General features: G+C 38.7%; 1 protein-coding gene across 1 annotated transcript in view; it reads right to left on the bottom strand.

The window, feature by feature from the left end:
• Nucleotides 1-3431: 3431 nt before the first annotated feature.
• Nucleotides 3432-22076, bottom strand: part of LOC101845690 (carnitine O-palmitoyltransferase 2, mitochondrial) — a 21577-nt gene continuing 2932 nt past the window's right edge. The window contains exons 2-15 of the mRNA XM_005097788.3: nt 18134-18174; nt 17596-17792; nt 16319-16378; nt 15706-15809; nt 14567-14700; nt 13297-13401; nt 12663-12760; nt 11015-11161; nt 9605-9731; nt 8889-9088; nt 7123-7292; nt 5701-5932; nt 4863-5051; nt 3432-4145 (exon numbers count right to left, since the gene is read on the bottom strand). Coding sequence (XP_005097845.1) covers nt 4000-4145; nt 4863-5051; nt 5701-5932; nt 7123-7292; nt 8889-9088; nt 9605-9731; nt 11015-11161; nt 12663-12760; nt 13297-13401; nt 14567-14700; nt 15706-15809; nt 16319-16378; nt 17596-17792; nt 18134-18174 — 1950 coding nt within the window. The 3' untranslated portion in view covers nt 3432-3999. The remainder of the gene's footprint in view (nt 4146-4862; nt 5052-5700; nt 5933-7122; nt 7293-8888; nt 9089-9604; nt 9732-11014; nt 11162-12662; nt 12761-13296; nt 13402-14566; nt 14701-15705; nt 15810-16318; nt 16379-17595; nt 17793-18133; nt 18175-22076) is intronic.

Here is a 22076-nt window from a genome sequence, read left to right as displayed (position 1 = left end):
GCTCTCTATAAACACTTTCTCCAGAACCAAAGCACACTATTAAAAGAAGGTGAGAAATGAAACCATACAGTACAACATTCTCAAAACCAAAATACATACACACGTTGCATGATGTAGACAATTGAAATCATGTCTGAAGGACACTTCTTAAATGAAAAAGACTGTGCTGACATGCATTCACTTGAAGTAGAAGAATCACTGGGATAATAAACTAGCCACACAGCATAAAAGATTCGAATTTGTTCTTTGGGGAAAGAGAGGAGGGTGGGATGGAATCTCATGGCATATGGCACCAAATTCAGTCAGAACCCCTTTTAATCTCCATAGACCAAAAGGAACATAGACTAAGATAAAAATCCTTTGATCACCATATTAACAGGAAAAGTTTCTAGACTACAGAGTAAAGTTTAAGTTTTTCCAATCTGAACTTCAAGAACCAGTTTGCTTTGTTTGAGTTACATTAAAGCACAATAATTATAATAGTTAGTAGTACAGGTGGAGGGAAAAAGCAAGAGAAGTGAGAGAAATAATTATAGGTCTCTGATTCCTGAGGTACTGGGTAGAAGGTAGCTATGAACCTCCCTAAAATACGAACGTGAAAACCCCCCCCCCAAAAAAAAACTCACCACCCTTCACGGTAAGAACCAAAAGGCTTGAGCGAGAAAGAATGAGAAGGAAATCAGAGACAGAAAAACAAAATCTCTGAAAATGAAAAGGAAACAGTTCTACTTTGTTGCTCAGAATGAGCACTTGAGACATACTCATTTCTCCATCAACGTTCTATCCCAAATATCGGTTCAAGGCTAGAGATGAACAAAATGGAGTAGGAAAAAAGTGCAGTAATTTTAAAATGTTAAAACACAAAATATATGACTTGAAGTAGAGACTGTGGAAAAAGCCCTCTGCAGTCAGTGGCACAAGACTTTAAGACTACATTACTCTGGAGAGATGTGAAGTTTTGAATCATTTTGGTCAAAATCATAGAATAGGTTAAATGCCCCTTTCAATACTGTAAAACTGTAAGGTTATTTAAGAGGCGGAACCTCCAAATTTGAACGTCCACCTGCAACAGGACCGAGCCAAATAGGTGGACAGCATTAAAAACTGTAGAAAATTAATCACGTTTAGAATGCCCCTTTGGCCATCCATTCTGTAGTTCAACATGATACCAACTGGGGTAAGTGTATGCTCCTGGTCAAAATCAGACTGCATACCATTCACTTTGAGTTAGAGGATGACATCCACACACAAATAAACTGAAAATTTGTAGTAGAAATCTAGTTTGTTTTATATGGTTTATTTTGCTGCTTTTTTGTGTGTGTCTGTGTTATTTTAGTTGAAGGAAAAAAAAGGGGGGGGGGGTGGTAAGGGTATCTTATAGCTTTTCATATATATACACTTTTCCATTGGTTAATGTTCAACTGCACCACTAGTGTATGAATTTTGCTCCGGGACAATAACATATAATATAAACTTGTGACAGTAAAGTATAAAAACAGCATGTACTGCAAAATGAAAAGAGAGCTAAATCAAATGTCAAAGCATCAATCCTTTACACTTTTACACTGACTCAAAATCACAAATTTTTTTTTATAAGGTCATTACCATTTTCATATTCAAGCAACAAACAGAGTCAAACATTCACACAGACAACATTAGATTTTTTTTAAACGAAAAAATTGCACACCATATCAGGCAGTCACAGGTCAACAAATGAGTTGCATATCACTGTTAAGTCATGTAGTCTTAGGGCACTTCTAAATCCATCACACACTTTTTCACTCTTCTTGATTTTACATATCATGATGAATAATATATTAGTAACAATGAAGGAATTTTGTTAAAGAGGATATGTTCTAAATTGCCATACAATCACAGCAATAGATATAATCATCTTTTTTTCCAAGAAGGTCAATTTCGAAATTAATGACCACTGTACTGAATATTATAGGAGTTATCAAATTAGATCATGAATAAGAAAACAAGAAACCCACTGCTGCTGCTTTCCATCCACACAATCTCAGTCTCAAAATAATTTCAAACTAAAAATAGCACATTCTAAACCAAACATAAGCTCCAACTCTTTGCTAAGCTTATCACCCAGTTGTCATAACAAAATCTTAATAAGAACAAACACACTGTCCCTGATGTAAATTGCTACCTACAATGAACCCGTTATACCCTGTGAAAAAAAATCTGATACAATCCACTATCTACGAAATGGGTGAAGTGAAATTACACAGAAACCAGAACAAAACAGACAGTGAATAGCACAGGTCTATCTCTGCATAACAACACCTCTATCATCAACAAGCTGTTCCATGGCTCAAACAGCCAGAGAAAACAGAGATAATATTGGGGGGGAAAAATACTGAAACAACAGTAGGACTTTCAAACTTTCATCAGGATGATCAAGCACCCTGAGAAGCGGAGAGATCACATGGAATGTTGGGATTACACAAAGTCCTTGTCATGATGGTCATAAACACATTTGTGAATGTGAGGTGTGCAGACAAAATGAGTGAATTCTCGGATTTTAGTCCTCTCGATACAGATAGAAACATCAAATTTATAGCTTGGGTTTGTACAGTGGAGTCCACTTATAACGAGTCCTGAAACAACGAAAAAGTCTGTTATAAAGACACTATTCTAAAACCCTGTTTTTTTCCCTTCTTTATCTTTGTAAATAAAATACTGCTATTGCGCAATCAAACAGTCACACGAGTTGGTTATAATGGAATACTGCTGCTGCTGTGCACAGCACACAGACCAATTAAACATATTATATAAAACCTCGCCAGTTGAGAAAGTTGTGGGTGATCCAGCGAAACAAAGATTGAGAGCCCACGCGAACCAACAATGAAGGCCGGGACGAATGAGTGGGGAGGTGTGGCTTGCTCAGACAAGCAGAACACATTGTGTGAAAGGCCAGCCCAGTTTAGATTATCTAGGCATACCGTGCCTCTCACTTCTCTGGTGCGGGATGGAGAGGTCACAATGCTCAGATAGATGGAGCGAATGTGTGACGTGCGTAAGCAGATGGAAAGCGCCACAGGGTGTGGTGGGGTGGGGGACAACACAGCGGGCGAGTTAGCCTAGAGCCAGAGCCCCTTCTTTCTGATCGCCAACGTCTATTGGTCAACATTGCTAGTGCTAGAGAAAGAAACCTGATTTGATTTTTTATCGAGTAAAACCTACAGATCATGTTGAACAAAATCATCATCAGGGGAAATACTAAAAAGAATAAACAGAACACCAAACTCAAAGACTAGGCCTACTTTATTATTTCCTTTGAATTTATTACTCGATCCCTTATTACGAGAATCCTGCTATAACGGACATTTTGCACTGGTCCCCTCTCTCTCGTTATAACAGGATTCCACTGTACAATTTATCATCTGAAATAATCAAAAGACATGTAAAACGTGAAAAAAACTGCATCAGTTGAAAATTTATTAATTTTGATGTGCTGATTTTTTACAGACATCTCCATTCGCGAAATGCGAGATGTAACTCATCTCGTCAGAATGTCTCACATTTGTGTAAGAAGCACATCACACATAGATAATGGCAGTTGCAACATTCTGCACTCTACTACACTCCACTAGTCAGATAAGGACACAATCTCTTTTCTGTTTCAGCTGGCCCAAGTTCTCAGCAGATACGCACATAACTCATCTTTTTGTCGATCTTTTCAAAAAGTCTGTATCAATTTACAAAATTGAGACACATAAGACAACCTAAGGCGATTATTCATTCTGTTGAATGATTCTGTCTTGGTATAAAACAGGTCTTAGTAGAAAATAAGTCTCAGTAGAAAATATAGGTGTTCAGAACCACAACAATTGCACTTTTGAGTCTCAAGATCCTCCTTTGCCTGCCTACCTCTCTCAAAAAATTCTTATCTTATAAATTCTAAAAATAAAATAACTAAGGGGTACATAAAAAAAAGGTACACAATCTTGAAAAAAATGAAAGTCTTAGGCACAGAGTGTGTGATCAGGACTTGCATGCTGGTTTTTGGCCTTTAAGAATGTCATGGATGTCATCCAGAGATTTCTCACAGTTAGCCACGAAGTCTGAGGCACTGCATGCTGGGTAGCTGGTTATGTTGAAGCCGATCGCGTTGTTTTCAATGCCATAACCTTGAGAGGATGAAATAAAACCAAAACTTTATTAGCATAACTTTGAGAAGTTGAAAGAAAGAAAAACTTCAATGGCATAACTTAGAGATAATGAAACAAATCAAAAACATAAATCACATTAACTTGAAAAGAAAAAAAAGAAGAAAAAAGATTAATGATAAACCAAAAACATATATCACATAAACTTGAAGACAACACAGGAAGAAACAAGATTAAAAAGATTAAAACAAATCAAAAACATATCAGATACACTTGAAAATAAGAAAGGAAGAAATAAGATTAATAGAAAAGGAAGAAAAAGATTAATAGTACAACCTTTGGAAGATAAAATAAGGCAAAAAACAATGGTTTTTATAAAAGAATCAGAAATTAGATACCCTACTCTACACTGGTACAGGTAGGCACCAGCACCATATTCCAGATACCAACAGAAAAAGTAATGTATCTACCAAGCTCACCATAGCAATCTCATTCCATAATGATCAAAACACTAGGACTGAAAAACTAAACTTAAAATGAACTGGCCAGCCAACTATAGTTCTTGTGAAGCACTTCTAACACAAAATCGACAAATTGTTTTCGTACATGTTATAGATATCTGAAACAGATAAAACAGACATGTGAAGCACTTCAAACACAAAATCGACAAATTGTTTTCAAACACATTAAAAACAGACATCTAAAACCAATAAAACAAACACTAGTGTCACTCCTCACCAACACCAAAGCCATCGGGTGTGACAGCGGCGAAGCCTCCGATCAAAACAGCCGGGTCCGAGAGTGTTGAGGTAGACAGGATGATGTGGTTCAGGTTGGCGTATGCTGGGTGTGTGAACATGGGCAGAGACAGGCCTCGGCTCTCTGCCATGTGCTTCAGGAAGTACAGGTGACGGTCGAAACCCTGGCCTGTGGATGTTAAAAATAGAAGGGATGCCTACTACTCGGATATTGTGAAAACAACTGAAAATTTTACGAAGGTGCTTTTGCTCGTTGTTTGTTTTAATAAGGTTTTACGGCGCTCACAACTGCATTAGGTCATATGAGCACCAAAGGGTGGATGTCAACAGAGAAGTCCAAATGGGGATTCAGGCTTATTCTGCTCACCTCTCTAGCCTCAACAGCACAAAGTCCGCTTCAACTATCAAGGCAGCCCGGAAATAGCAGTTCACAAGAGAGTGACAAATATACAAAAGAAGTAGAGGAAAAATGATGATAGTAAGGATGAGGAAAGAAAAAGCAGCAGTTCCCCCATGTTGTTTCGGCACAATATGAGCTTGACATTGATAAATCAGCCCATTTACAATTCTACTGTGCATAAGAATATATTTAATGTCCCCCCTTTGGGAATGGCCTAAAAACAACTTCAGTCAGTAGCACTGCCTTGGTTGGGGGAGGGGGGGAATGCTATTTTTGCAATTGACACGACTAATAATATGATATAAAGAAAATAAATGCTGAGCATAACAGTTCTTGAATGCACACAACTAACATCTAACATGGGGTTACAGAAAAAAATAAATGACAAGTAAGTAAATCTGTGAAAACTCTTTCTCACCCATGGCAGCTTCTTTCGTGAGTTGTCCGTGCACCTTTGAGCAATCGCGCAGTCCCTCCATCAGCTCATCTGCACTGCCCTGGGGGCCGGAGCTCCCGTACAGACGCTCACACATAGCTTTGGTGGCTGACGTGCATGAGCGTACAGTTTCTGTGCGGCCATGTTTGAAAGCCGATGTACTGCACGACTCGTACGTTCCAACATTCTTCCCGTACATGCGATAATGGGCCAGCTGAAATGGAAAACTCAAATAATTATACCCAGCCATTGTTTGTATCGATCAAAAAGGAGAAAAAAATAATAATATTGACATGATACTTGCAGCTTGGCAGCACCAAAATAAGGAATATTCATAATGAAGTTACAATATATCAAAACTTTACAACAAAAGTCAATAGCATGAGTATTACTTTCTCAACTTACTCTCAGTTAAAGTAATCTGTTTTCAGAAATTGCCGAAAATTAATATGTCATTGTCATCATAAAGGAATGTGACTGAGCCACTGCTAGCAGCTCACCGGCACAGCGGTTCAGACTGCAAGCCGCTGGGAGCAGTTTCCTGGATATATGGAGTTATTCCAATAAAAACTTTTTCAACAGAGTGCACAATTTAGCCCATAGGCCCAATGAAAAGGATAGACGTAAAAATATAGATTTTTTTTACTTAACCACGAAAGGAGTGGAAAAAATGCAACTTAGATTACACAAAGAAGAATTTAACTAGTCAAAAGAAATGAAAAATCTGAATGAACAAAACTTGAGGAATACAAGCAAGTTTTTAGAGAATAACCATTGGAAGAAAGACAGGAGACTGAAATCAAATAGATGTTTGATAGGAAAGAAGGAGTAAACCACACCAGAGCACCCACCAACCACCCGCAAAACTTCACAGCCCCAGACACCACATCATCAAACCTGTCTTGTAACCTATATCTTCTTCAGATGTCAGGATTGGAGCAGACATAGCTGATCATGATACCCCATTCCTTCCTGTTGTCAGTTCTGATCAGCAGAGGTTTTCTGCTAGCCTCTAGATGTTATTCCATGTCTTCCCACCTTTCTGTACATCAATTTCTGTGATTTTTCTCCAGACTCTACGTGGTTTTTCACTTGATCTTTTACCCTGTGGATTCTAATCCAACACTTTCTTTGTTATGCAGCTGCCTGACTTCCTGAGAGTATGTCCAATCCATCGCCACCACCTTCTGCCCACCTCAGCCATTTGGAGCGCTTTTGTGTTATTTTCCTCTCTGTCCATAAGAATCTGAGCATTCTCCTAAGATGCCACATTTTGGTGGCTTCCAGCTGTAACCTACATCCCCTGTCTAAAAAAAACTCATCTCATCCAAAACCGAATTTTGTTCCAAATCCCTGGGTTGTTTTTTTTTTAATAACACATATTTGATTATTCATTTGATGTACCTGAACGGTCAACTGCATGATGGAATCAGGACTGAGTTTGGCCTTTTTCACATGAGTCTTGGTCATCTTGTGGTACTGTATATGAGACACGTCCAGAGAATTTGTCACATCATCAAACCGAGACTTTGCCTTGGCAACTGCTTCCTTCACAGAGGGATCAAGAGTAAAGTCTGGAGAAAGCAAAGTATATGAAAAGTTATCAGTATGTTGACAGATTAGTTTAGTATCAAAATAGTTCACAATCTTCTTTTTCGTTTTCCCTACTACAACTCAGGGACAGTCAACCTGCAATGAAACTGATTTTTACAAGTGTGATCATTTTTCCTGTCAGTCACAATGAGACTTAAATTACTTCAAAATAGCATCAACATTTCTCTTTCTCAGAATATTCCCCCGTTTACATAGGTAGTAGCTGAAAAATGTTCCTTTGAAGGGCATAAGTTTCCCCCCTGCTCAAAGTGGTAACAATAAAATGAGGCAATTTCGAGTAGGACCCACCAACCACAGGCAGTTTTGGAGCAAGACACAGGCCAATCAGAGTCAGCACAACACATATCTCTTGGCAATGACGATGACAATCTTTATTCATCTCACTGGAAGAAATTTGTCTTGGTCATTTACAAGGGCAAAGGAATGTTACAAAGACTACGTCCACTCATGCATACACACAAGACAGAACCTTAGTAAATACATGTTTTAAATGCTTACACAGTCAAAAACGAGCAGACTTTTTAATTTCTTTGACACATCAATGTTCTGTTTATCACACTTTTGACTATGCTTTACCCGCTATTTAAAATGATCCGTCCTCTGGTGCACTGAAGCAGTGAAGGCAGACAAAACCATTCCTGCTTTAACTCCAAGGAAGGGGGCGGGTGGTAAACCCACTATGCCAGGACCATTTTTTAGTACAAAAACTAAAAGTGACATATATGTCACTAAACTGGTCATTACATCAAAACAAGTGAACCTATTTTGATATTTCTTCATCTAATGAAGGAACTCCCTATAAAAGTGACCCGTTTTCGGCAATTACGTTACCGAAAAGGAATAGGACGTCAAAGTCGTCGAAAAGGAGTGTGCTTGAGCCACTACCAGAGCTTCACCGGCACAGTGGTTCTGACTGCAAGCCGCTGAGAGCAGTTTGCAGAAGAAAAGGAGTTAGATTTTTGTTTAGTTTTAGTAGAGGTTTTGTGGCACTCGCAACTGCATAAGGTCATATAAGTGCCAGAAGATTAGAGGTGTTACAAGAGAGTAACGAACATAAAGAAGAAGAAGGGGAGATAAGGACCATAGATGTTAGATAGGAAAGAAGAAGGAGTTAAGTAAATAATTTACACACCCCGTATCTAGAAGAATGTATTTTTCATTTATTCTTTTTTAGATGTGGGTTGTTTTACCCACCATGGCCCCACTGAGACAATTAAGATCATTTAGGAGGCGGGCTTTAACCCTGCCTGTCAGGGCCAACTTGGGCTGAGACCAGCAGAAAAATAGAGATACTCAATAAAAATTCTCCCTACTTAGGAATCAAACTCAAGTCTCCCGAGTGCAATAGCAAAGCACCTACCTGCAGCACCACAGATGCCAGTCATCTTGAATAACAGACAAACATTGGGTGTCAGAGGACAATTGTTAGATAATGTCAGAGCTCTATATACCAACAGCAGAAGCTTACTAAGAACAAAGTTTAACTGACGAACACCCAGTAAGACAGGACACACAACCTGAAAGTAAAGACACAAACAGAATAACAAAGAACTCACTGAGCCTCACTACTTTTTCGTCAGAGCTGGCATTTGGAGAAGGTTTGGTGTCAGGATGGACACGAGATTTCTGAAGGGCGTCCGAGTAGACCTCTCTGAAATACCTCAGGACGGCCACACCGTCACCCCAAGCATGCTCAAAGTGGACAGCTGCAGTTCCCTCTTTTGTGATAATCAGCTGAAAACTTTTATCAAACCATCTGCAATTTAAAAAAAAAAAAGAAATGGGAGAGTTACTACGCAATCAAACTAGAAATCTAGAGTAGACCTGTAAATATCTAAATCTAGTTCAAAACATATTTCAACTGTAAGGAAGTAGTAATATCAAATAATCAACTGTCATTTTCATTGGAAACTGCCATTAGGCATACATAAATATTTTTATTAAACTTATTTAGTTAGATCAGATAAGATATACTTTATAATTTTGGAAAAACTGACCATATATAAATCAAAAACAATGATATGGCCAATCTCTAAACACCATCAAGAAAGACAAATTCTCTGTTGAAAGAAATTAACAAAAGAAGAACTGGTGACCAAAAATAAGAAAAACATTTTTTAAATTGACAAATACGATCAAAGCTAATTAAAGAAGAAGTGAAACCTCTCTAATAATATAACTGCCTCCAACGCACAGAGAAAGTGTGTGGACCCCCCCCCCCCAAAAAAACCCCCAACTACCTCTTAATAACAGACAACAAACAAAAGCATACCGATTTGATCCATTTCCATAGAGGAAACTGCGGGTCATAGCATCCGGATCGCCAGGTTGGTCATCATCAAGGCAGAGAACAAACATAGCGCCATCGACAAGGCGCAGTCGTTCTTCGTTTTGGGGATCTGGATGTTGCAGAAAAAGCAAAATACATTTCAGGGTTCACCCAGTTTACTCAGATTTTCATTTGCCACTAAAGTTTCGCAGAACAGAACGTAGTTTGAGAGACACACTGCTCCAGCAACAGAGGTGTAGCCTACGGCAGGACATGTCTATTCTAATGATTAATAACAAAATGTACTGATAATATTTGACATAGCTAGAATAAACATGTAACTCATTTCTTTCTACTATTTTGTAAGAGTTTTACGCCACTTGCAACACAATAAGGACATACAAGTGCCAAAGATTAGAGGTGTTACCATAGAGTAACAAGCAAAAAAGAAGGTGGGGAGATACGGACAATAGATGTTTGACAGGAAAGAAGAAGCAAACCACACCAGAGCACCCGCCAACCACCCACTAGCTCATTTCTGCAAGGGTAACTTTTATAAGGCAAGACACAGCTTATGTGCAAAGCTGAAATAAGAGGATTTGCGGGCACTACAAGGAGAAGGAAAAATATAGAATGATCCAATTACATCCCAGTGGTCGATAGGTCTGCACATTCTAAGAAGATGCACCAACAATTAAGAAGTGACTATGAGCAAAATATTTGAAGTGTTTCTGTCACACATAGGTTTGTATCGTAATATCTTACATCGCGCACTCTGACGTAACGTAACTTCAGCTTACTAAGGAGTGCACCATTTGAACCCATGTTAAGCCAAATTAAGGATAAAGGGGTAAAGTCGCTCCAAGCATTCAGCTACAGTGAGAATGGTGTTTTTGCCTTTCATCTGGGTGCCCAAGGCGCGCATGCTTTGGAGCAAAGCTACGCTTTCAAAGACATTTGGGCATCTCCTACAGTGATCATATTACAAATGAGGAAGTGAGGAACAAAATCAGGCATGCTTTTGGGCCCGATGAAGATCTTTTCACCATTGTGAAAAAATGCAAACTAAGATGGTATGGGTACATAACAAGATCAACAAGACTTGCAAAGATGATTCTACAGGACACTGTATGAGGAGGGAGAAGGACAGGCAGACAGAAAAAGAGACAGGAAGACAACATAACCAAATGGACAGGCTTAAAGTTGGGTGAAACCCTTCAAAAGGCTGAAAAATAGAGAAAGATAGAGTAAGAGAAAAGTGCTTGTCCGATCATCCTTGGTGCCCAAACGGTCATCTAGACTGAGGGTAAGTAAAAGAGCAGTGGCCACGGCCATGCACGGTGTACGTTATTATGATTCACATCTATTCTGTCACATCATTCAAGAGAAATACTGAAAGAGTTGTAAATTTACCGGCTTTGATCAGCTGAATTCGGGCTTGTGTCCACGGATCTCTGTACTCAGATGTCAGTGTAGAGATAGGGAACTCAGCGGCAGGTGTGTTGTCATTCAGGATGTAGCTCAGGTGAGCAAGGACATCTGTCTCAGGTATGATGTTACCTAAGGATTGTTCATAGGATTGGACAATGTAGAGACCATATCATACAACTAATCATACACTAGTACATGCTTGAAACTAAATAAGATAATATAAAATAAGATAAGAAAAGATCAGAAAAGATAAGATAAGATAAGACAGATAATACTTTATTGTCCCAGGGGGGAATTTTCCTTGGCTGTACAGGACCGTAAAAACACAATCAAGTATAACATAATAATTTAAATTATATATTACTCTCATTAAAATTCAATAAAAAAAGAAAAATAAAGCTGACAATAATGTACATATCACATTAGATGCATCATTCAACCACAAGCAGGGATTATCACAAGACCTTTGGAATTATATAGATATATGTGTCTGTAAAAGGAGACTACTGGCTCAGTGTTCTTTACCTAGGCTATGCAATATCATACAGTCACAAGAAATAACGACAGCTGAAACGGTCTAAGGCGGCCACCATTGTTGGAGAGAAAAGTGGCCATCTTAAACAGACGGACAGCTTACAGTGTCATTTTTTAAGATTTTGTGAGAGTTTTATGGCACTTGCAACACAATAAGGTCATATACGTGTCGAAGATTAGGGGTGTTACAAGAGACAGAGTAACAAACATAAAAAAAAAGGAGGGGAGATAAGGACAACAGATGTTTCATCGGAAAGAAGGAGCAAACCACACCAGAGCACCCACCAACCACCCACTCAGTGTCATTATAATGTAAACAAAATTTAAAGGGAGAAACGGTAAGTGGAAATTTGTACAGGTGGTCATTTTATACTGATGGCCTTCAGGGCAGATTTGACTGTATTTGAATATAAGCACTACAAGCAATACTTACGGCATCAATTTTGCCTTCTGAAGCACCCTTATATTTTATTCATCAAAGCTATTTTCACAACACAGAGAGAAAGAATCCACAAAATTAATATAAAAAGCAAATGTGGCTAATTGATATTCTGTGCCTGTTAGTTATTCGGATCTACCACCTGCAGCTGCAAGCACCTGGTGCTTGGCAAGCAAAGTCATGAACTCATTAAATATATTGGCAGAGGAGAAAGGCAAAAAAAAGCAGAGGAAGACAAAGAACAGCATACACAATCAAGAGATTTTTGCTTATAAATGCACACAGTTAGTCACCGGCTATCACATACTTCATAAAAGCCACACAAAAAATCTTTTTACGCATGTGCGTGCGAATAGCAGCATTAAAAAAAGTTGATTTTCCCAAAAGTGGTAAAATGGATGTAGCAGGTTATGAATCTCAGCCCCTCATATAAATTATTGAACAGATACGCCCCATACCAGGACAAGGAGGAGGGTAGCATTCTGAGGATACAAACAACAATGTCATCATCATCATCATCATAATTAGCTTCCAGATCTGCGACAGTGATAACGATCATGATTCTCCATATATATATATATATATATATCATTAAAGGAAGAACTACATGAACAATAAGCTAAAACCAAATAGCAGAAAGGAAAGAAAGCTACTTGCCATCCCCATCCATCATGTCAAACACATAGACATTTCCATTCCTCAAAACAGCAATGTGCTTGGACTTTTCATTTGTGTACAGTTCATCTTTCTCTGGCCTGCAAAAAAAAAGTTTCCTCTACATTAATATTTCTTTAATTTTAGTTTTAATAAGAGTTTTACGGCACTTGCAACACAATTAGGCATTATAAGCACAGAAGATTTGACGTGGTACAAGAGAGTAATATAAACAAAAATAAGGGGGAGACATAAGGACAATAGATGTTTGATAGGTAAGAAGGAGCAATCAACACCAAAACACCCGTCAACCACCCATTTTGAGGATTCACACCAAGGTGACCCACACCGTAATCACACGCATTTTACTGACGGAGCTTCCGGCGTGTGCATTGCATCAGTTTTAATAAATTCTAAAAAATTAATATACTATGAGAAGAATAGCTTATATTATAAATGTACAGGCAGGAAAAATAACAGTCAGAAAAATCAGACGATTTGAAATGTCTACAGTGCAGCAACAAAACTTGAGTCAAAGGTTGGATCAACTTTCATACTTAACACGAAAAAAGTAGACATCTGGCTCATGAAACTATTCATAAATACACTCATAAATGTTCTCTATATGTGAGCATACCTTGGAATACGAGTTGAGTTGAACAGTCTTTTGTACTGACTCATATCCAGTGGAAAAGCTTTGAACAGATACGCCCCATACCAGGACAAAGAGGATGGCAGCAATCTGAGGACACAGACAATAATGTCATCATAAATCATCATAATTTAGGTTCAGATCTGTGACAGAGATCGGCGATCATAATTCTCCTTTCATTCCTTTGCTCGGATGTTCTCAAAAAAAAGCTACATCATCTTGATAATCAAAACTGAATTTTTTAATAGTTTGATCAAACACCTTGCCACTACACAACCAGGTTCCCTCCCACAAATTGAAAACATTGGTAATGCATTATGAAGTATATCATCCACTGAGAATAAAAAGTAACATCCACAACTACTTGTGTTGTAGCTGAGTCTTTAATAAATTCAATAAGGGGAAAAAACTTAACGTAAATAACATAGTAATAAAAGTAGCTTAGAAGAAAACACCACACAGGCAATGTAGAACCTTGCCTCAAAATCACCCGTTGAGTGAGGTAAGGCTACACACGGGCTCTTGAGGTCAAGTTTGGGACCCCTGAGATTTCACTTGAAATTCATTCTTTGTTCTCTCAAGCATTATGACAAAACTATTGCCTTATTATGCTAAATATGCGAGGGAAATACACTGACCTTTAAAAATAATGACTAATATACTTTAAAAAGTCCTACATCTGTGATGACAATTTAATCATTTCCAAGGAGAACACACTTCCCAAAACTTTTCTACTTTTCTCCTATACATCGCGACACCCACCACTAGTAGCAGAGAAAGGAAATCAAAAATAGAATGAATCACAAAAAAAAAGAAGAAGAAATTACACTAGATCAGCAGAAATTGAATCAGGTATGGTCAAATCGTTGTCAAATTTTTAAAAATACATACATACTTGGCAAAACTGGACATGAGTCCACTTCACTTATCTCTTTCACTACCAGGGGGTTTTCCTCACCTAGACTGGGCCTTATCTGTGTCCTACTTTCAGATTTTGCCTACCCTCAGAAAAATTAAAGATTTTGAGTTCAATTTTCAATATCAGCCACACGTGTTTTATATGAGAAGAAAGAGGAAATAATTACTTATCTCAACATGTTGCTAAAAATGATCATTCTTCAGCCTGAGATTTCAGTTTCAATTATTACAAAAGGAGGACTGGTTTTGAAGCGGCCCAGTGTCGGGAGTAACAAGAGCCACGAAACACGGCTCACGATTGTGAAAGAGTTAAGATGATAATGGTATGAGCTCATACCTGGAAACAGTACGGAAAGTGCTCGTGTCAGATTTGGCAGGATTTAAGTGAAAGACTTCTGGTTCCAGCAGTTCATCTCTCAAGGTTTTCATGAAGCGAGTGGACGAGATCAACATGTTGGACGCTTTGATCAGCTGTAGGACCATTCAGGACAGAAAATAAAAACAGACATTTAAGCAACTATATGAACTCAAGGCATTTAATTAAATAAACATACGAACGGAAGCATTCATGTTCTAAGAATACAAGTACAAATAGACACGCACAAACACTCATATACCTGCAATCACATTAATTAACATTTAAAAAACTACTGTTATGGTCCTTATGTAGCATCAAGAGATTTTTTGCCTTTTCCTCAAAATCATGAAATGTGTGTGTGCCTAAAGAAAGGTACCAAAAGTCGGGTTTTGACCATTTTGAGTTGGCTTGTACCGAATAGGTAATTCAATGCTGAACACAGGGGTCTCTGAATTTTTTTAGATAGCTCAAGTAGTTTTTGAGATATATTATATCGCACATTTTGCGAGGTAGGGTATAAAAATATAATTTTGGTAAAATAAGCTTTTAAGTTAAACAAACATGAGAACTAATACAAACTTTAAAAAAAACGATGTTTTAAAGGTATTTATTCGTGGAAAATTCATTTCCAATTTGGCATTCAGTTGATATCAATATCATGAATGGAATTCAAAGTTAAAACATAGTAGTGAAGAGAAAACGTGCTTCAAGAATAGATTTTAACACCTTTTAAAAGCAGTATTCATTATTTGTTTTTATTACACCCTACTTCAAAATAAAATATTTAGAAGTCAAATCAATGAAAATCCTTTCAGCACATTGTAAAAAAAAAAGGGTGGATTTATCATTTTTATGGAAACACGTTTTGGTAAAAAAAAGTGATTTTTGTCATTATCAGCCTGTAGCTCGAAATGGTCTGAGGCAACTTTTGGTACCTTTTTCTAGGCACACACACAACTGTGCAATTATGTCGCTCTAGATGGTAGATTTGGAAGGTAAAAGAGAGGAAAAAAAAAATTAATAGTCATACAAAATTAAAGACAGGTGGTCTATACCCCCCCCCCCCTCCCCCTTTTAACTTCAAATAATGACAAAAACAAATTCTACTTGAACATTACCTGTGTATTGTACTCAGGTCTTGGATCATCGTTGAAAGAGATGAAAGGGTTGTGAGTGAGCACGACAGGTCTACGATCTTTGAGGTACATATCAAACCACAGACCTGGGGACACACAAGTTATCAGTTATTATTAAACTGTTTGAATAATTCTTTGAGCAACAGAGCAGCCCATACATCCCCTTTCCCTACTGTAACAGACATTTTCGGTCCAATATCGGTCTGATCAGTCATCTCCTCAAACACACCCTATTCTTCTTAATTTGTTAAGTCAAGGTAATCTTTGCCTGTTTGTTTGTTTTGTATGAGTTTGAGTAAAGAGAAGCACATCGACACAATAATGGTCATTTAGTGCTGAGAAAAAGTAAGACAGACAAACAGAAACAACAGAGGGAAAGTAAAGAAGTAGGACCTACCAGTGGCACTCTCCAACCACCCACATCTTCGTCTGCGAATGATGAACATTATCATCGGCAACATCTTGTACATATTTGACATTCTGGAAAAAATACATATACCACTGTGCTTCCAGCTAGACCCAAACTATGGGCTAATCAATATAACAGAAGCCTATCTTCACATCAACAAAGGAAAACTAAGAGTGAACCTCTCACCTGTTACATAATTTGTGTGCTTGTTTTTCTTGTCTGTTTCAACTAGTTCCTTCTGAAGTTCTGAAAAAAAAAGGAGAGCATAAATGTTTTCAGAACATATACAGCTGGTAGAGAGCAGTTCTAGAGTGACGAACAAAATATAACTGAATAACGTGGAAAAAAAACAACTGAATCCTTTAATAGCCAAACCACCAACGACAGGCTGAAGCGAAACCTCAAAACTGAACACATTCAAGCAGAAAACAGCAAGTACAAGAAAGTCAGCTCTGGGCTCTGCAGGCAAAATGTTTTTGTTTGTTTGTTTAGTATAGTGTTTTACAGCGCTCGCAACTGCATAAGGTCATATGAGCGCGCGGGACACACCTAATACTTTTTCGTTGGTAGGAAATTTTGAATTTTGCCCGGGTGGCGGCCGAAGCCTACTCTTATCGATTTTAGACCACCAAGGGATCTTTAACGTGCGCAACTTGCACACGGGCCCTCCGAGATTTTTCGCCCTTGTCCGAGAAGGCTAGGTGTAGATCTTTCTTACCAGAAGATCAGGGGTGTGGTAGAAAGACATCTGTAAGAAGGAGTCAAAGAGTAGCAGTAGAAAGGCTGCAGAAAGAGTCAGGAGCCCAGAGGAGGGGGCAAGGGAGGTGAGGGGGGTGGGGGCAGAAAGAGGAGACGAAAGCAGACTACAGAATATTGCTAGAGAGCAGGAAAGGAGGTGAAAGGAGACAATTTTAAAGAAGAACATTTTTCGGTCGCTACCCGGATTCGAACCCGGGACCTTTGAATGAGAGGCCAACACCTTAACCTCTAGGCCACGAGAGCCCCCGGCAAATGTCTACCCGCTGAGGTACAGTAATAGTTACAAACATAACACTCTAAATTCTAGACATGATCCAACAGCTACCAATGTCACAGGTACATCTTTCAGCTCCATTTTATTTTTTTAAACGACCCGCAATTTGTATAGTGATACCCAAATTGTACCTGTTTATATTCGTTCATATGAAAGCTTCAGATACATCCACCAAAACAATAATTTCCTTTTAAGAGGTAGTGACAAGAAATACACTTAATAGAAACAACAGGCAGATAGGATAGAAGCAGCAGCACCATGAAAGCACACCACCACAAACAAACAAAAAAAAAAAAACCTCCAAAAAAAACAAAAGAAAAACCCCCAATCCCCCCCCCCCCCCCAAAAAAAAGAGAAAATAGACCGAAAGTCAGGAGAAAGACACCAAGGACACTTTCTCAACAGCGTTATTTGATGGAAGGCAGCATACCTTGTCCTTGATTGTTCTGGAATTCAGAAGCAATTGTTTGGAGTTCCTGAAGCTCTGCTTCTGAGACCAATGGTTGCTGAGCTTTCAGATATCTTTCACAGGTTTTCTCCAGTGGAGGAATTGCAAGCCGAGGCAGACTGTTTTGAAAGTGATACGTGGGTACCCGGGATGCATGAAGATACTCTTTCTCTTGGGAGCTTTGAAATACAAGGAATAAAAATAGAACTTTAAAAAATGTTGATAAAGAATGCGTTAAAAAAAAAAAAACAAAAAACAAAAAAAACAGGAGTTAGAAATGTCGTACCCTAACATATAATTTAGATTATATATCACTTACAATTACAGATTCACAAAAGAAATTAAACTATATTATGGTACCCACATTACTGGAATCATTATGTTCTATCATCAAATCTAAGAACATTCTTATTTTCAAACTTCCCTTGAAATGTTCACATATGTATTCTGAACATATAAAAACTTTTGTTCCCCTCCCTAACTCAAGTATATAAGACATTCAATTCTAAGCACAACTTACCCACATAGTACTTTTGAAGAATGAAGAAGCCTTCCATGTGTCTGTAACAAAAAATATTTGGTGGAAATCATCAAAAAAAGAATTGTGGCAATTATTTAACCACCTTTAGCCTCAAAAAACCAAATATCATTCGGGTCCTTGCCTTCTTCTACAAGTAATAGTGATAAAAATTGAAAGCATATATTATATTTTATATACATTGGATTTGAAACAGAGGTGTAATCCCTTACATTTTGGGAAATGTATCCCCAGCAGACATCACACGCATTTCACATTTTCTTCTTTTCCCCTTCTTTCTTTAGCTCACAACCTTCAATTTGTTTTACAAGAAAAAAAAAGCCATCAAAACGGGTGCCCCTTTTTTCAGAAACCGTCCGAAACCTACCGACAGAAAGAATACAATCTTGAATACATACTCAAGCTTGCTGGAATCTGTGAGCAGTTATCGTGAGTGAATAAGTACAGACATTTTAACTTGAGTGAATTCACTCAATTTGAACTTGTATAAAAACGATACCCCAACAGAACATGTCTGTTTAGTAGTTTTGCAGTCCCTAACGCCGAACCTGGGAAAAGGATGAAAAAAGACTGTCGCCTATCCCTGTGGCTGGGATCTGCATCGTTGAAACCGAGGACACTCGCTGTATCCAATACGATGTATGTATTGAGTTAATACTTACTTTACTTTTACTTTTTCATCCTCTGTTGCCATTAAGCGTTGTTGCAGTTAATGGGTTAATGCTCTCAAGAAAAACCTCTTCTCTCATTATGATGTATATTTTTTTTCTTTAATCTGTGCCACCCACCCAATGTGAGGTATGTATCGAGTTTATGCTCTCAAGAAAAACCTCTCTTCCTCGACCCCCCTCCCCCATCACGTGTTTTTTTCTCTCATTTGTGGCACCCCCCCCCCCCCCAGGGCAGTGCCACTGACTGAAGAGTCTTTAGGTCATTCCCAAAGGGGGGATATTAACATGTTTTTACGCACAGTAAAATTGTCAATGGGCTGATTTATCAATGTCATGCTCCTACTGTGCCGGAACAACATAGGGGGAACTGCTGATTTTTCTTTCCTCATCCTTACTATCGTCATTTAGCCTCTACTTCTTTTGTATATCTGTCTCTTGTGAACTGCTATTTTCGGGGTGCCTTGATAGTCGAAACAAACTTTTTGCTGTTGAGGCTAGAGAGATGAGCGGAGTAAGCCTGATTACCCATGTGGACTTCTCCATTGATATCCACCCCTTGGCACTCATAAGACCTTATGCAGTTGCGAGCACCGTAAAACCTTACTAAAACTAAAAATCTGTGGACCCCCCTCTCTTGGTTATCTTTTCTCCGCCAAAAATCCCCTTCCCCCTCCTCAACCCGTCCCTCTCCCTCCCTATCTCCTACCGAGGAAAAAGTCTTTAAACAATCCCCAGACTCTCTCTCTCTCTCTCTCTCTCTGTCTGTCTCTCTCTCTCTCTGTCTGTCTCTCTTTCTCTCTGTCTCTCTCTCTATACAGTATTTTCAATTAATACCAGTGAGCCAATTCATTTGTTTAGCGACAAAACGTGAGAAATCCTCATGTCGCATGTCCATTTTTCCCCTTTTAGCATTCATCCGCTTATTAGAAAATAAAAAATTAAAAGTTTGTTACGTTATGTTACTTTACAGTCCTGTGAGAAGTGGTACCACAGAAGGTGTGTTGGTTTATGTGAGCCAATTTATGCCTGAGCGCCCTGGTCGGAAAGCACTGAAGAGGGATATCTGTGTCCCAGCTGTGTTGGGGATCCCTTTGTTACCAGGCAGGGATGCTTCGCATGCATGGGGTACACATTGAAGTTTATGTAATCTATATTAAAAGGAAAGATTCTGTGTGTGTCTGTGTTTGTGTTGAGGGTGGTGTTCACACCTTTGTACATGGCGATTTGAAACTTACCATGCAGATATACACACAGTAAACATGAGAAAATGGGTCCCATATAGTGGGTCCCAGACGGCAGGCAACATGGGCCCCATATGGGCTGCCCATATGGATACCATATATTATATGACAAATTAATTATATGGGCTCAGCCAATTTTTTTGGGTCAAATATGAGATTTATATTGGTGGGTTGGGGGGGGGGGTATATACAGGATGTTTCATGAACTTTCATCAGCTCAGATGTACATATGTGACAGAAACTACATGATCAAGGTTAATCAAACTAAACAGGCTTAATGAAAGTTAATGTTGGACATTATAAGATTTATTCCAACAGATTTGAATGAAAAATTCAAAGATAATGATTTCATAGTCGATTTCACAAATGTTTAATTGCCTGAAACACGGTAAAAATTCTCTCCTTTAGTACTTAATTACCCCCCCACCCCACACACCCACACACTTCTGTAATTTTGATTGCTGTGTTATCCTTGCCAAGATTGATTGACAGGGTGATAATGAACTTTAAAGTACCTGTTCCCAAGGTTCTGAGTGTGTGCCTTTGTACAATTAACACATTGCTTTTTGGCTTTCAGGCGGCGTACATTGGCTACATCAAGTTGTGTAAACTTGCAGCTCAATGGGCGAACAACTGGTAATCCTGGACCATATTTATGTGAGGATTAAACCAAAAGTAATGCAGAAACTAAAAGACGACCACAAAACCAAACAGTCAACACAAGTGTATGCAACTGGAGATGAGATGGACGGACCCAGAAACAAGAAACAGGTCTACAATGCGAAAGCGAGGTCGGGTAAAGGGGTTGATGATCCGAATGCAAATTTTGCAGACCAAGTTTCAGCAATGGAAGAACTTCAGCATTCCCTACCTTTTATAAGACAGACTATATTTATATCAGGCAGCTTGGGAAGGTCCCCTATATTAAACTGTACACTTGTGAACTAATTAAGGATCTGAAGAGGTTTAGCTGCCCACCAACCACTTGCACTTCAACAATCCTGAGAGTTGACAAGACCTATAATCTGGGTGACGTGCATGTAACTTGTAACAACAGCAGTCTACAAAAATCTTTCGCTACTCAGCAGAAGATCAAAGCCTATACCCGATATTTTTTGGCCCTATGTTCTTGCATGGTGACTGATACAGACTCTTTTTTCATTTTTTTTCCTCACCTTGCTACTTGCTTAGTTTCCTCTACTGAACCCACATTCGGAAGCGACGAGGAAGCTGCTTTAATGCGAGCAAAAGCTGCAATTGCACGTGCCTTCCCAGAAGCAAACCTTGTTTCTTGCACGAGGCATCTCAGGAACAATTTATTTGCCACATTAGCAGACAAGGTTGGACTACCACCATCCAAGCAGCACCAACACATTATAAATGATCTTTTAGAACCATATGGGATGATGGTCAATGCAATGCGAAAGACCCTGTTAAATAATTTCAAGACCATCTCCAATTTGGGTGTGAGAATGTAATATCTAGGTGGCAAAGCTTGTTGAACGCATCACACCATTGATGGTGGTGGCAAATGTCTGCGCTCTTGGGCGACCAGGACTTTGTCTTCAAGACTCGTTATGGACAAATAACAATGCTAAGTCCCTCAACCGTGTTTTGAAACACGCTGTTTCATGGAAATCCCAAAAGTTGGTACAGCTTGTCAACACACTTCATGGCGTGATTCAGGCACAATTTTGGGAAGCGAAGTGAGCCCTTTGCGGTTTGGAGAGTGTGTATGCCTTGGACACTCACTACCAGTCATAAAATTTGCTCTCTCAAAAGTCGTCTGGTTGGCGCATTCACATCACAAAGAGAAGAGGATCTTCAACAAGTTCATGCAAACCAGAAAAGAAAGAGGCATCCAAAGACCAACCAACCAAATAAAAACAGCATACCAACCAAAGCACAAAGGAAAAAAGCTAGCCAAAGGAAACGCAAAATCGTGACAAAACAACAAGCCCACCCAAGAAACCTAGAAATTAATTAAGCAAATTATCTATTTTTGTAACAAAT

This window comes from Aplysia californica, unplaced genomic scaffold (assembly GCF_000002075.1).
Source record: "Aplysia californica isolate F4 #8 unplaced genomic scaffold, AplCal3.0 scaffold00164, whole genome shotgun sequence".
NCBI lineage: Eukaryota > Metazoa > Mollusca > Gastropoda > Aplysiida > Aplysiidae > Aplysia > Aplysia californica.
This window is presented reverse-complemented; position numbering and strand designations above follow the sequence as displayed.